At 36.9% G+C, this 14,660-nt stretch overlaps 1 protein-coding gene across 6 annotated transcripts in view; it reads left to right on the forward strand.

Annotated features, from left to right (window-relative positions):
* CDYL (chromodomain Y like) overlaps positions 1 to 13,164 on the forward strand; it is a 106,259-nt gene extending 93,095 nt beyond the window's left edge. For all 6 annotated transcript variants that reach the window (XM_064663411.1, XM_064663420.1, XM_064663427.1 and 3 more), the window contains 5 exons: positions 1,786 to 2,042; positions 2,639 to 2,811; positions 5,819 to 6,029; positions 10,101 to 10,244; positions 11,258 to 13,164. In XM_064663411.1, coding sequence (XP_064519481.1) covers positions 1,786 to 2,042; positions 2,639 to 2,811; positions 5,819 to 6,029; positions 10,101 to 10,244; positions 11,258 to 11,416 — 944 coding nt within the window. In that variant the 3' untranslated portion in view covers positions 11,417 to 13,164. The remainder of the gene's footprint in view (positions 1 to 1,785; positions 2,043 to 2,638; positions 2,812 to 5,818; positions 6,030 to 10,100; positions 10,245 to 11,257) is intronic.
* The last annotated feature ends 1,496 nt before the right edge of the window (positions 13,165 to 14,660 follow it).

The raw sequence follows: 14,660 nt of genomic DNA on the forward strand, positions 1-14,660 counted from the left end.
TATATTTCATACGGGTCAAAGTAAGCAGCATTTGAATACAGTAAAAATATCAAGATATTCCAATTACTTGGGTGAGCCCGTTTAATGTCTTCATTGGACCCACAAGTGTTTGAAGTATGTTGCAATTAAAAGCAAATATTGAAATCATAGCATTGCTTACTATTAGAACTCTAAAAATACAGCTTCTTCAGAAAGATAATGATGAGTTAAGCAAGATCCATCATCGTCGTGGCTAGGCTTTGTGAATGAAGATTTGGGAAGGGCTCTACCCACGTTTGTTACAAGTGCACTGGTGGCTAAAAAGGCCAATAGGAGATAGACACGTCCGGTTGCAAAAGGCACAGCAGAAAGACTCCTTAGGTGGTATATTCTGCAAGACACGGTTCTTTCTGCGTTGTCTTTTCTCCTCAAGAGTGATCCTGCGTGCTTTCTCAAAGGCATCAGCTGCGTTATAGATGGTGTGTCTCCAGGCCTCCCGATTGGAGGCCAGAGTAGACCAGTTATGATGACCAATATGGCCAAGGCTGAGATGTTGTTTCAGGGAGTCCTTGTATCTTTTCTTCGGGGCTCCTCTCATGCGACAACCAGTGCCAAGTTCACCCTAAAGCATGATCTTAGGGAGGCGGTGGTCCTTCATCCTGGAGACGTGTAGCAAGATCCATCAATGACATTTAATTAACAACTTACTTATACATGGTTTAACTCTACTTTTTAGTAAAGACCTCATATGCATGATGTTCTGAAGTGGCTGTTAGTAAGATAAGAGCTGTGGATTTCCAGTAGATTTTAGTCTCAGACATCAGCTTTCAGAAAAAGTCTTTCTAAACTTTCCTGTCTTGGCCTGTAACACACTTTCCCACATTTTTAACTCTCCTGTCCCCTCCCTCTATGTATACTCCATTACTTCAGTATGACAAATTCTATGGAGATTTTACATGGAGGCCTAAACTTACAGATGACATATAGATCTAATGTGTTCTCTTATTTTCTCTTGTGAATGGTAATTATTTGGTATTATGTTTCTAATGCGGAGTGCATGAAAACCTGTCCCTTCTGTGACATGAGGAATGACCTGTTTACTTGCATGCCTTCAAATTCCATCTGTGTAAGTGACTGGGAACAAGATCATAAAGACTTAATGCTCTATTTGCCGATTCTAAGAACAAAAATTGTTTAACATGGGAAAGATCTTATTGTCTATGAATCCATTAAAATATCCTTCACCACATGGTCTTGCTTCCCTCTCAGAGAGCTATAGTCTGTATTTCTTCATTTCCATTTTTCTTTAAAGACTATTGTACTTTAAATTATCTTGTCAGTGAAGTTCTTTATTTGGTTTATTGTGTCTTTTTCTTCTGTATATTAACTTCTGACATTTGCAAAAAAAAAGACTTGTGCTTTCTTTTCACAATGTTGATGCTGTTAAATGACTTTAAAATGTTGGACAGGGAGAAAGCACAGTGTTAACTGACTGAAGTGCATTGGTATTAGGAAGGTTAAATACACCTTTCTCTCCTTCTAAAAATAAGTATATGACGATTGGTCTGTTTGGCTTGTTTTAAATGTATTTTCTCAAAACTATAAAATTACTTTCTTGAATCCCTTTCTCACTTTAATTTTGCTCTGTGCACAGTGTCTATTTCAGTAACTTCCAGGGGACTGGGTTTTATATTTACTGTGTATTCTTAATATGACTTAGCATTTTCTTAGCATTTTCATGCTAATAGGGATTTTGAGACTGGTGGACTAATAAAATGCAATTGTTCTTGTTTAAACTGTTTCCAGGTACATCCACCTTTATGGAAGCATTAGCAGCAAATGGTACAACCAACATACAGACATCTGTAACAGGAGTGACAGCCAGCAAACGAAGGTTTATTGATGACAGGAGAGATCAACCTTTTGATAAAAGGCTACGTTTCAGCGTGAGACAAACGGAGAGTGCGTACCGGTACAGAGACATTGTTGTCAGGAAACAAGATGGATTCACACATATTTTGCTATCAACAAAATCATCTGAAAATAATTCATTAAATCCAGAGGTCAGAACAATTCTGATTTCGGGAGGGGAAGGGTGCTGGGGGAATTCGAAGTCCTTGCCTCATTTATGCCTTTTATTCAGGCACAAACATACAAAAAACAAGATGCAGGTTCTTGCAAGTTGTTACAATTACAATTGACTTTATGCATAATTCACTTGAGTTTAAAAACTGTTATCTGACAGTGTAGAGATACTGTCTTTTATAAGACATGCAGTGATTTACGAAGTGCAACTTGAAAAAGCTTTAGCCTCAATTAAGGTTATTTTTTTTTTTCTGTACTGGTTGCATGTGCCATCTGCTGTCCAAATTACAGAAATGCCGAATGAGTGCTTCAGTTACAGATAACATCTAATAGATCTTTCCTTAATGATTTAATTATCTTAGTCTAATTACATTTTTAAAATGCAAAGCTTCTAATCCTTTAACTTTCTTTTTTTTGGATAATGAAGAAAGTTAACTTTTCTAATATGATGGTTGAGTGGACCCTAAGGAAAAATTAAAGATGTCGAAGATCTCACGGGGGGAGGAAGGGGAGAGCAACATGCTACTTTTTAATGATGGATTAAAATAATTCTTATGAAATTTTTATCTTTCAGGTAATGAAGGAAGTCCAAAGTGCACTGAACACAGCAGCTGCAGATGACAGTAAACTTGTGCTGTTCAGTGCAGTTGGTAGCATTTTCTGCTGTGGTCTTGATTTTATTTATTTTATACGACGTTTAACAGATGATAGAAAAAAGGAAAGCACTAAGATGGCAGAAGCTATTAGGTATGTAAGATTATCTTTAGTCATCTGATGGGTATCCTTCATCATGTAACCTGGCTTGTTTTATCTTTTTCGTTTTAAAAGCCTCTAATTCAAAAAGATCACAGACATTCCCCTGTTATGAGATATGCTGTGCAGCACTTCTTTATACTTTCTGTCCCTTTCTCTTTGGGTTATCATTTCACACATCACTATTTTTACTTTTAAAATTGAACGATGAAAACTGGGAGTATGGTAATAGTCCTCCAGTTAAAACCAATTTTAAAATACTTAAATAGCCTTAGGGTTTCAGGAAAACAAATTTAATACACAAAAATACAAGATGTGCATTGAATGAGTAGCTTGATGTAGTATGTTGAGAGCAGTAAAGTGATGGATATTTTAGAGGAGTAGATTAATACTAGTGAACATCATCTCAACGCTAGGTACCAAACCTAACATTTAAACAAAATGAGCTGAATTACTACTAAGTAGAAGAAAATATATGGAAAAAAGTATGTGTCTCAGAGACATGTTTTCACAGAACAAACAAGTAGCTTATCTTTTGAACACTGGTCTTGAGATTCTGGTGTCTTGTATGCTTTCAGAGTATCTGTATTCTTTCAGAGACCTGTCTTGTGTTGTTATTATCGATATTCAAGAAAAGGCTGTGTGGCATGTAAAGTCTGTGTCACTGGAGGCACAGTTGGTTCATAAAGATGATTGTAGTTATTTTTGTTAAAGGAAATTTTTCAGTCTTTCCGTGTATAAGTTGGTTATGCAGTAGCTTCAGATGTGGCCAGAGGCTCTTAACACTGAGCTTCTATCACTGGTTTAATTTGGACCCTTCCAGAAACCTGATCTTTCACCTATTATTCTTTGTTAATAAAATGGTCAAAGGTAACTTAGAAGACCTACAAATACACCTCCCCTTTCAAATATAATAATGGTATTTTTCATTTGTGTGCTAGAGATGATACTCTCTGGAATATTCAGACAGGATGAACATTTTCTTAAGTCTCTGGATGGGATGTTTGCATGATGACTTGTGTAAGATGGTTCCAGAAATTTTTTTTGCTTTTAGCTAGTTTAGCTCACTTGAATGAGTTAAGAAGCAGCATGATAACCTTTAGTGATGAATGTAATACAGTAAAATTGTCCTGTTTCACAGAAATACAAAAGTATGTAATGCAGATAAAGAGCAAACTTTAAAATAACCTCTATATGTATACGTACACATATGCTTACTTTTTCCTGACAAGCTCTTGAAGGCGTTACTGTTTGAGAACATCCACACTTTGTGGGTACTGGAATGAATTGGCATGTTTTTGTTGACGATGAGGATGAGAATATGCATTTGTAACTTAATAACATAGTACCCAGAGCATTATGACCAACCAAGAGAAGGTAGACAAGGAGGGAAAGTTTACAGGTGTGTGATCTGTGATAATAGAGCTCTACTGTTCATGGTTGGTTTATAATTTTAAAAGGCAGATTTATTTATTAAGAAAAGCTGTGTCCCAGTAGTCCAGAAATGCTCCTTAAGGAAAATCATTAATGCTTTGCCCATCTTCATTTATACCTTATTACCTTCACTTAAAATACATGTAGTTACCTTATACCAATGCCATACATAAATACAGTGAAAACAACTAGGGTTGTAGCCACAGTTTTGGTGCCCAGAGGTGAGGTATGGCTACAGCGTTATCTGAGAATGCTGGGAGGCATGTGAATATACCTCAAGTGACAGGTCAGCTGATACTTCTGGGAGGGGTGTTAAATCTGAACCTGCCAAACTACTGTACTTTGTTGAGCTGGGAGCAATGCTAGGCTTTTACAGAAGCAGAAGATGGTTGAGGTTGGAAGGGTCATCTTATTCAACCTGCCTCAGCTCAAGCAAGGTCGCCTAAAACAGGTTTCCTGGGACCGTGTTTAGGCTGGGTTTTTTTAATGTATCCAAAGATGGAGAGTCCAGGACCTTGTTGGCTGCCTGTTCAGTCACCCTCACAGTAAAAAAGTGTTTCCTACTGTTCAGGGGGACCTTGTGTTTCAGTTTGTGCTCACTGGGCACCACTGAAAGGAGCCTGGCTCTGTCCCCTTTGCATCACCCTTCAGGTATTTATACATGATGACAATCCCCTGAGTCCTGAGCCTTCTCTTCTCCAGACTGAACAGTCACAGCTTTCTCAGTCCCTGGGTCATCTTGGTGGCCCTTTACTCTAGACCATCTTGAGTCTCTCTTTCACTAGAGAGCCCATAACTGGCTCTGGACACCAGGGCTGAGCAGAGGGGCAGGATAACCTCCCTCAGCCTCCTGAAACGTTCCTCCTAAAGCAGCACAGGATACTATTGGCCTTCTTTGCCACAAAGGCACACTGCTGGCTCAAATTCAACTTAGTGTCCGCCAGGAATCCTAGCTCATTTTCTGCCACGCTGCTTTCCAGCTATTTGGCTTCCAGCATATATTGGTGCCTGGGGTTGTTCCTCTCCAGGCACAGGACTTTGTACTTCCCTTTGTTGAACTTCATGAAGTTCTCCAGCCTGTCAAGGTCCCTCTGGATGGCAACACAACTCTCTGTTGTATCATGAGCAAACTTGTGGAGGGTACGCTCTCCCCCATCATCCAGATCATAAGTGAAGCTGTTGAACAGTGCTGGACCCATCACCGACCGCCTGGGGTGCAGCACTAATTACTGGCCTCCAACTAGGCTTCATGCCACTGGTCACTGCCCTCTGGGCCAGCCATTCAGACATTTTTCAGTCCACCTCACTGTCTGCTCATCCAGCTCATACATCAACAGCTTGACTATGAACCTCTTATGGGAGACAGTGCTAAAAGCCTCACTGTCTCTGTAGACAATATCCACTGCTCTTCCCTCATCCACCAAATAACCACCTCATTGTGGAAGGTTGTCAGGTTGGTTTTGAAAGTGATATTACTGTGGAGATTAATTATTACGGAGTTTTCAAGGGCTGGTATATTTTACTCTCTTGATATATGTAGTGAGTGCATGTTTCTGTTTCTCTTCAGGAATTTTGTGAATACTTTTATTCAGTTTAAGAAGCCTATCATTGTAGCAGTAAATGGCCCAGCCATTGGACTTGGAGCGTCTATATTGCCTCTGTGTGACGTGGTTTGGGCTAACGAGAAGGCTTGGTTTCAGACACCATACACTACTTTTGGACAAAGTCCAGATGGATGTTCATCCCTTACATTCCCTCGGATAATGGGCCTGGCTTCTGTAAGTAGCTTGCAGGGTAGGGGCCGACAGCTTCACAGTTCAGTTGTGATAATTTATCCAGCGTGATTTCAAGACTTTTTGCCTTTGCTGTGTTGTCTTTTTCTTAGTTTTTTTTCTTTCTCTCATGAAAACCTTTCATGAGAAACCACTCTTTATAGCTTCTCTGCTCCATGCTCTTACAAGCTAGTCTTCACCTGCATGCACGGAACAGAAAGAAGGTGTGGGACTAAATCCCACATCATGGGCACCTTTAACCCTGATGGTGTGGGAAGGGTTATGTCCTGTATACCAAGACACACCTTCCCTGCCTGTGCCTCTGAAGATCAGCCAGCAGTGTCTTGCGTTCAGCACAGCATCAGAGTGTAGCAGAGAACGGGCTGCTCTGCCCTCGGTGTCATTACATGGCAGAGCACTGTGTTACCACCCAGCAGCAGTCTTACGCTAGTATGCAAAATAAGTATTTCAGCTTCCATGCACCCGTAACAAAAAAGCTATTTAAAAACCTCTTACCTACATTATTTTCATGTTCCTTAGTGTTTTTCATGCTGTGTTCTTTGAAAACTTAGACCCACGTCACATTCCAGTTTGACCAGTATGAAACAAGTGCTCGTAGCTACACCTCTTTTTCCAAATTTGCTGTTTATTGTAAAAGCCAGTTTTTTCCCTGTAGGTATTTATTGATTTAAAGATATAGATTTCAATATACTAAAGCACCACTTTGATCAGATCTAATGATTAATTGTATAATGTCTGGATTTAGTTATTAGAAGAGAATAGAAAAGGTAACTGAAATAGATTAACAGTTATAAGAGTATCTTTAATATTTTAGCATGTTTCAAACTACTGATTGTTCCTTTCCCTTTTTATTTGGCCATCCATCTGCTCATCCATCCATTCCATCCATCCTCGTCCTTTAGAGACTTGTGGTTGTTACTTTTAATTTCTTTAGAAGTTGTATGAAAAACACAAGAAGCTCTTCCCTAGTATACTCTTCCATGTGTGTTTGTGAATGCTTTCATTTTTAAATATAAAGATTTAAATTGAAAGCTTCCAGTGCTAACAATTCCATAATGTTCAGTGCAGAAGGGGAGGAAAAAAATCCACTGTTTTCATACTATCCCTGACCCTCTGCAGTATAGCAACATTGGTGCTGTATGGGACAAAATTGAACTTTACTCAGCAGATTTCATGAAATATGTTCACAATCCATACTAAAGACTTTGATAAAGCAGCATGCTTTTCATCTCTGAAAGGGAGAGAGAAGTCAGCAGAAAGATGTTATGAGTGAGATGCAAAACATTCAGGGGGGGAAAAATTAAAATATCATACAAAAGAAAGAATTAAGCACTCTGTATGCATCATAAAATGTTCTACAAATGTATCAATTCAGCAATATTAGTCCCACCTTTAACTCTTGTAAGTCAGATTCAGTGCAATGTTGTTAGCAGCAGCAGCAGCTATGTAAAAATCTTCAATTGCAAGATTGCTGGAAATATTTTTCCTGTGGGATCAGTCTTGGCTAGTGAACAGGTCTATCATTGATAGTTTTTTTTCACAGAACACATTCAACAGCAGTCTTATTACAGGAAATCTGAAGCCCAAACCTTAGAATTCAAAACTGATACTGCGTATTGGGAATACCAAGAATTTTAGAAGTGTTCTCAAACTTAGCTTTTAAGTATGAAAATAATCTGCAGTAGAGATTAAGGTGACATCTGTATGGAGAGATATGCTATTGTATGTTTGCTGTGGAGTTCTTGCTCTGGTTGTCTGGTCTGGGTATAGAGCACAGGAGCTGTGTGATCAAGCATCACACACTGGGTTTCCCTGTCAGTCCCCAGTATGCTTGGCAGTATTACTTGTGCTTTTCTGTCAGTCATGAGGGGTGCACGTTTCCACAGTGCCTGTAATCTACATCAGAGCCAGGATCTCGGGTTTTACAGACACTAGCTGTCACCTGATCATAGTGCAAGAGAACTGAGATGCTCAAGGCCCCAGTGCCTGTGGCCTTGCACAAAAGGTCCCTGGTGAGCCTCAAAGCCCTCACTGTGAAAGAGAGGCGAGGAAGTTCCTCTGTGGAAGGAGAAAGACAGACTGGGTAGAAAATGAAGGTTTCTAATGAGACTCTCATGTTAGTGAAATATTTTTATCAACCTCATTTCTATTGCTATATTATTGCCTTTCTTGGAAAGTAACCACAAGTGTGTTAATTTTTACAGCAAGTACAAGGCGTGATTATATGGTTAAAGCTTGTATAGCAGTGGGTCTCCAGCATATATTGTGTATAGATCAGAAGTGAAGATGCCAGAGCAAGACATTTCCCTTCAAAACCTGTTAAGTGAGAATATTAATGGGAATGCTCATTTTGTGTGAGGCTTTATGCTAATATTGTGTTACAGATGGCAGAAATAAGATAACTGCACCATTCTCACTTAAGTTCTTCCATGTTCAGGAGAATTCAGCAGTTGCCACTTAGTTTTAGGAAAAAAATTATCAAGGTTTTCTAGCATTAATTTTTATCCATGCTACCAAAGATACATGTGAAGAATATGTAGGTCTGACCAAATGACTTAAATTTTTGCCTTTCCTAATTACTATTTAGATTGACTTCACATTTTGATCTTTGATATAAACATTAAGTATTTTTCAAAATTATTTTGAAAGAATATCCACATCTACACATCTGCTTAGGAAAAAGGATATCTCTTTTTAGACAAGCTTGTGTACATAACTGATTTTTAGCTAGTGTTCCAGGTTATTATTATTCACATATATTCTGGAAAATTAGAGGGAATGGTTAACGAACCTTTATATTTCATTTTGCATTCACAGAAGGTAGAACTATAGGAGTATAGAATTTGATCATAGTGCAAGAGATTTGGGGTTTTTATAAACTAATATGTGTGAATCACAGCTTTCTGTATTAAGTATGAGAGATGTGTTGATGATAAATTTTAAGGAAGGAAATGCCGGTAGAATCCAGATTTTGTATTTCATTACAAAGGGGCAAGTAATAGACTGCAGATATTAGACTTCAGATTGCTTCATCTGTAAAATGTCAACACCCACAGTAAATAGATAATTTGAGGTCCTTAATTGAAAGTTGCTGAAATAATTACTAAAACTTTCAGGATTAGAAAACATTTAAAACCTCCGAATTTTGCCCTCAAGTTTGAGTGTTTCATAGCAGCCTTATTTCCTATATTTCAAGAGTCCAGTAATGGGTTTGTCATACTCTTCAGTGCAAATAAGTCATTAAGAAACAGTAAAACTGATTTTTTTTTCTTGAGGTTTACTATTACTCTGACTTTTTAGTTTCCACTGGCTGTTTCCATGCAGATGTCACTGCAAACAAAGTTTAACTATGTAAGAAACTTTACTAAAGGTAGAATTGAAGCGGTTGTAGGACAAAGCTTTAATGGGGAAATTAGTAAATAGGGAAGTGCATGATAATTACCAATCAAAAATATTTACAGAACTGGAGACCACCTTGTTGCATAGAATGTAGTAGCCAGTTCTGTACCTTTAAACTATGTGCAAGACCTTTTAAATACTGTTGGTTTTTAATGAGACTGCTATATAAGATTTCGAAAGGATTTATCAGTTCAGTGTTGAACTTCTGAAGAAGATGTGAATGTTTATTTTCTACGAATTTGTTCAGAAATTGGCATACCTTATTATAAAGGGCAAGCTGATGTATTCTTTGTTGTTTTACAAATTTGCCAGGCATTAAAACCTATTACCACATATACAGATAACCAAGTTAGCAATACTGCAAGAAAGCCAGAGTTAACAAACATTCACAGCCAGGAAATAACAAAAGATATTTTCACATTTAACCCTTAATCATAGACCTCCATATTTTAATAACTACTGACATAGTACTAGTCAACAACATGGACCAACTATCTGTAGGCCAGTCTTTCTCTTTTTTAATTAAAACTTGGAAGAGCTATAGTAAAAACTATTTCAAATAGTGCAGGCATTTTTCTTGTTTGTTTCAAACATTTTTCCTTTAATGAGTTTTGTCTCATTACATTTCATACCAGAAGTAACTTTTTATCCCTTCAGGCCAATGAAATGTTGTTCAGTGGAAGGAAGTTGACGGCGCAGGAAGCTTGTGCCAAAGGACTCGTCTCTCAAGTGTTTTGGCCGGGAACATTCACACAAGAAGTAATGGTTCGAATTAAAGAACTTGTCACATGTCATTCAGTTGTAAGTTTCCTTTATTTTCTTACATTTTTATGATTAGATGAATAAAAATTACTCCAGGTATTATTAGACTGCATCATTTTGTCCTCCAAAAACAAAAGAGACCATTTTCATGAAACAAGGACTGTATTATAGTATAGCAATGGGTTTTGACATATTTTTATGTATCTTTCTGTTTCTGGGGGTTTTAGCTTTTTTTTTTTTTTTTTCAATTTATATCTAACTCTTCTTAACCATGATATACTCTGGCATATAATAAAGGACATAAACCAGCATTGGATTTTTTATAATATAATTTGGTTTTAACATAGTTGCTTAAGTCCAACTTACTCTAACCAACAATGTGAACAGTTGCCCTAATATCTGCACAGAAACACAGAAATCTTGAATTGGCTTGAGTTGTAATTTAAATTACCATGGAAATAAATAGTCTTTGACATTATGTTTAACTTAGTTTTATGAGTAACACCTAGTGCAGTCATGGTTGTGTGCACTACTGGCAGTTGCACAAGACAGCTAAAACTGCCACTATTTGATGCTTTTTTTGCAAGAAAAGGTTTAGTAAAAAATAACTGTTCTGTGTGTTCTGTGCATTAGAAATGTTGGATTTTAAAGCAAGTTAAAAGTTTTCTAAATGGAAAAGCAGATGAGATTTTTTTCAGTGTATCTTAAGTGCTCAAGAAATTCAAGATCTGCCTAGTTAATAAAACAGTACTGAATAATACCAAAATGGACTTGGAGTTTTCCCTAGTTATAAGACCATATTATTGTTATTTTATTGTTTTTGTTATTTCCACATTTTCCTGCACTTTTAAATTGTACTGGTATAAGGTAAAGGAAATTTTGTGTGATGCTACATGAAAGACTGTGAGAACTGTTTCTTATAGTATGCCCATGAATTGATAAGCTTAAGTTCATAATCAACTTCTGGATCCATCCATATAACCTGTAAGTGCATGTGTTGCTTAGTTCTCATGTAATGCTAACCCAACTCCCCTTTTTTATTTTTGGCCTAGGTACTTGAAGAATCCAAAGCTTTAGTACGGAACATCATGAAGGTGGAGTTGGAACAAGCAAACGAAAAGGAGTGCGAAGTTTTGAAGAAAATCTGGGGCTCAGCACAAGGGATGGACTCAATGTTAAAATATCTGCAGAACAGAATCGATGAGTTCTGATGAGATGCCCATTGACACTGGAATTGTATTTCTTGGACATCAGGGCAAACAAAATATGCCCGTTTTAAAAAAAAACCTATATAAACTAACCCCTTGTTCAACTTGGGAACAGGAGTGGACGTACACACCCCCTCCCCTTTTATTGTCAAGGGGTTTAAAAGTACTGTATCACTTAAATTTGAACAAAACTCCTTTTTCCCTGATTGTTACATGCAGATATATATACACATACACAAGTGTATGTGTGTGCATATATATATGTCTTTTATATATATATAAATGTAATATGTGTGTGAGAGCGTGTACGTAGACACACACACACAAGCTAAAAAATGATAGAGTGCACTACCAAACATCTCTTTAAAAGCTCTAGTTTTTGTTATCTTTGGCTAGTACTGTATCAAATAGAGAATTAATTAAAAAGTGAATGGTGTTGCATTATTTTCTGTGTGGCAGGGAAGTCTGGAATAATGCTTTTCTTTTTCATGAGAATACAGAATTGAAACGGGTATTAGCCAGCCCTTACTTTCTCTGCCCAATGAGTCAGCTAAGATACAAGCTGTTGTCTCAGAAGAAGGTTGAAATACCTCAAGTAATGGAACATTCTGAAATTTTGGGGAACTAGACCCTATTAAGGTTAAATCACACATATCCCCAAAAAGAGAGTGTGCTCAGGATGATTGCTAAGAAAACACTCTGTCCTTTTTTGGGAGGGAGGTATAGAGGGGTGGGAGGAAGGGGGCAGGAATATGTTTGATTCTTACCCAGACAGCATGAAGAAACCACTGTCTCTTAGGGAAGGGGAATGAGGGAAAGTGGGAGGGAAACGGAAGGGGAAAGGAAAAAAAAACAACACAAAAAAGCTCGTTTTGCAGTATTAGTGAATCACTGAATATCTTATGTATGAATATCCTAAGTTATAAGTTAGTTTTAGTGGGTTTTTAAAAAGCCTCTCTGGGTTTGTTTTTGTTTTGTTTTGTTTTTTTTGGTTTGTGGGGGGGTTTTTTTGTTTGGTTATTTTTTTTTTGTTTCTTTGTTTTTTTTTAATAACTACATAAGTGCTTCTGTTGCTGGGTGAGAATACTACTTTATATACAGTTTGGGTTTTGTTTTTGGTTCTTTTTTTTCCTATTTGCTGGTTTAATTGATGTATTACACCAAAAATGCATTTTATGTTCATAAATTTTAGTTTCACTTAGAATATATTATTTAATAAGTTAAAATTCTTTTGGCACACTATTAAGTAAAAAAACAAAAAACCTTTTAAAAAAACTACCTTATATTAGATGTTTAATGTTCTTTGTCTATGCTTTTTTATTATTTGAAATATACACTATATGCAGTATGGTGTAAAAGAGTGCCCTGTGTAAATAGACCTATTTTGCATTCCTTTCAGGAGTGGTTATTGATTCCTGACTGCAGATATCTATTATTACTTGGGTATCTGTGCTTGCAATCTTATTGAATGTATTATGAAGAATGAAAAAGAAATCAAACCTTATTTTTGTACAGTTTTGAAGTTTTTACTTGGAACTGACCCACCTCCCCTTCCCAGTGGAGAGCTGTACAGTGTGTAAATCTGCTTTTACCTTGGATTGGTACAGTATTTTTGCATCTGTGGGACCTACTTCTTTGTTCTAGTAGTTTGAACTATATATAAACTGTACAATCTGTAAAGTTTTTATAGAATAAATATTCAGCTGTGAAAACTGGTTAAATAAAACTAATATTTCTTAACACATTTTAAATGTGGTTCTCTCATAGAGTTGTCTTTTTCAAAGACATTTTCATTCTGATTATAAAGTTGCTGAAACAAATCTTGTAAATTAGAGGCTTCAATATTTATTGTGGGGCTTTTTTAAAAGCTCTTAATTTCCTTAAAATTAAAACATGAATATTAGTTTATAGTTGCAAATTACATAGACATTTTCTCTTACAGGATGTAGACAGGGGAAGAAGACATAGAAAGCAATTCTAATTTTAATTATTTTGTTACAGTTCTAAAAGAAATGTAAATGTTTCTTTGCAATCTCTTAAAAATGGGTCATTTTCCCTACAATGCTGCGTTTAGGTTAGAATTCCTCAGTTGAATTTGATTTTATTGAAAGGGAGAAGGAAAGGTACTTTTGCCTACAGTTCTGTAATATTAAACCTTTTGGAGTTTAATTTATATAAAGATCCCTTTTCTTGCACCTATAAAGGCATAGACTCCATCTATGTCATCTCAGGAATTGTTTATGCTTTCTTTGAACCATGAAAGAACTTTGGGTCCAGCCTTCTGTTACATTGAAGATATTTGAATTGTACATTGAAGGTACAATTGAAGGTACAGGCAATTCAACTGAAAAAATAATTCTACTTGCTTCATTTTTGTTGGTGTGTGTGTTACTATCAGTCAGGCTGTTACGCTGCTTACAGTTTGCACGATAAGATGGGAGTAAGTTGGTGACTATGTAAATTCCTGTCTTTGACTGGAAGAAGTCCTTAGTTCAGGCCCATTCCTGTACACTGTCAGTGTCACTGTGCAGTTGCCCTGACTTTACATTAAAAGCAGTAACTAACTTGACACTATTAGCAAATTATGTTCTGAATTAAAAATGTCTAGCTTTTGTCTGTATACTGGACTGCAGGGATACTGTTTCATCAGGAAAATACTGTCCCATTCTTTCCAGTATAGGTGAGTATCTTTTCATGTGAGTGAAGGTTTACAGTTCTCTGAGATGGGTAACATTCCAGGCACTAGCAACCACAGCGAATTGACAAGCTCTGGCAACTGGGTTGCACTAAGGCCATAGAGTATGCATTCCACACTGAAGTTCTATCACATTCAAGTTCATTTTTGGAAGAAAATAAGAGAAATTTTCTCCTGATTAGGAAATGGTACCAGAGAGACACATGGGTTGAATGTACTTGGAGCTGTTTGAAAGCCACTTGTGTGCCTTAATCCTACCTTCTGCTGGTATGTTACTTTCAGCAAAAATAGGAAGCAGAGCAAAGTCTGAACTCTGGGTAAGATAACCTACAATAAAAGGTGTTTTGGGGTAATCTGAAGGTCTAAACCCATCTGTAGATTTTTTCCTTGTTCAAACTTCGTAATTTGTATGAATCCAGGATTTGAAACAGTTTACTTGAGCAAGTCCTTCACTGGATTGCTGACATTGCTAAAAGCTCTGTCCTTCAGAAGCTGCACCATTATCATTCTGGAAAACAGGTTCAGGGGAATTAAATTACTTTTTTAGATGGG

This window comes from Pseudopipra pipra, chromosome 1, assembly GCF_036250125.1.
Source record: "Pseudopipra pipra isolate bDixPip1 chromosome 1, bDixPip1.hap1, whole genome shotgun sequence".
NCBI lineage: Eukaryota > Metazoa > Chordata > Aves > Passeriformes > Pipridae > Pseudopipra > Pseudopipra pipra.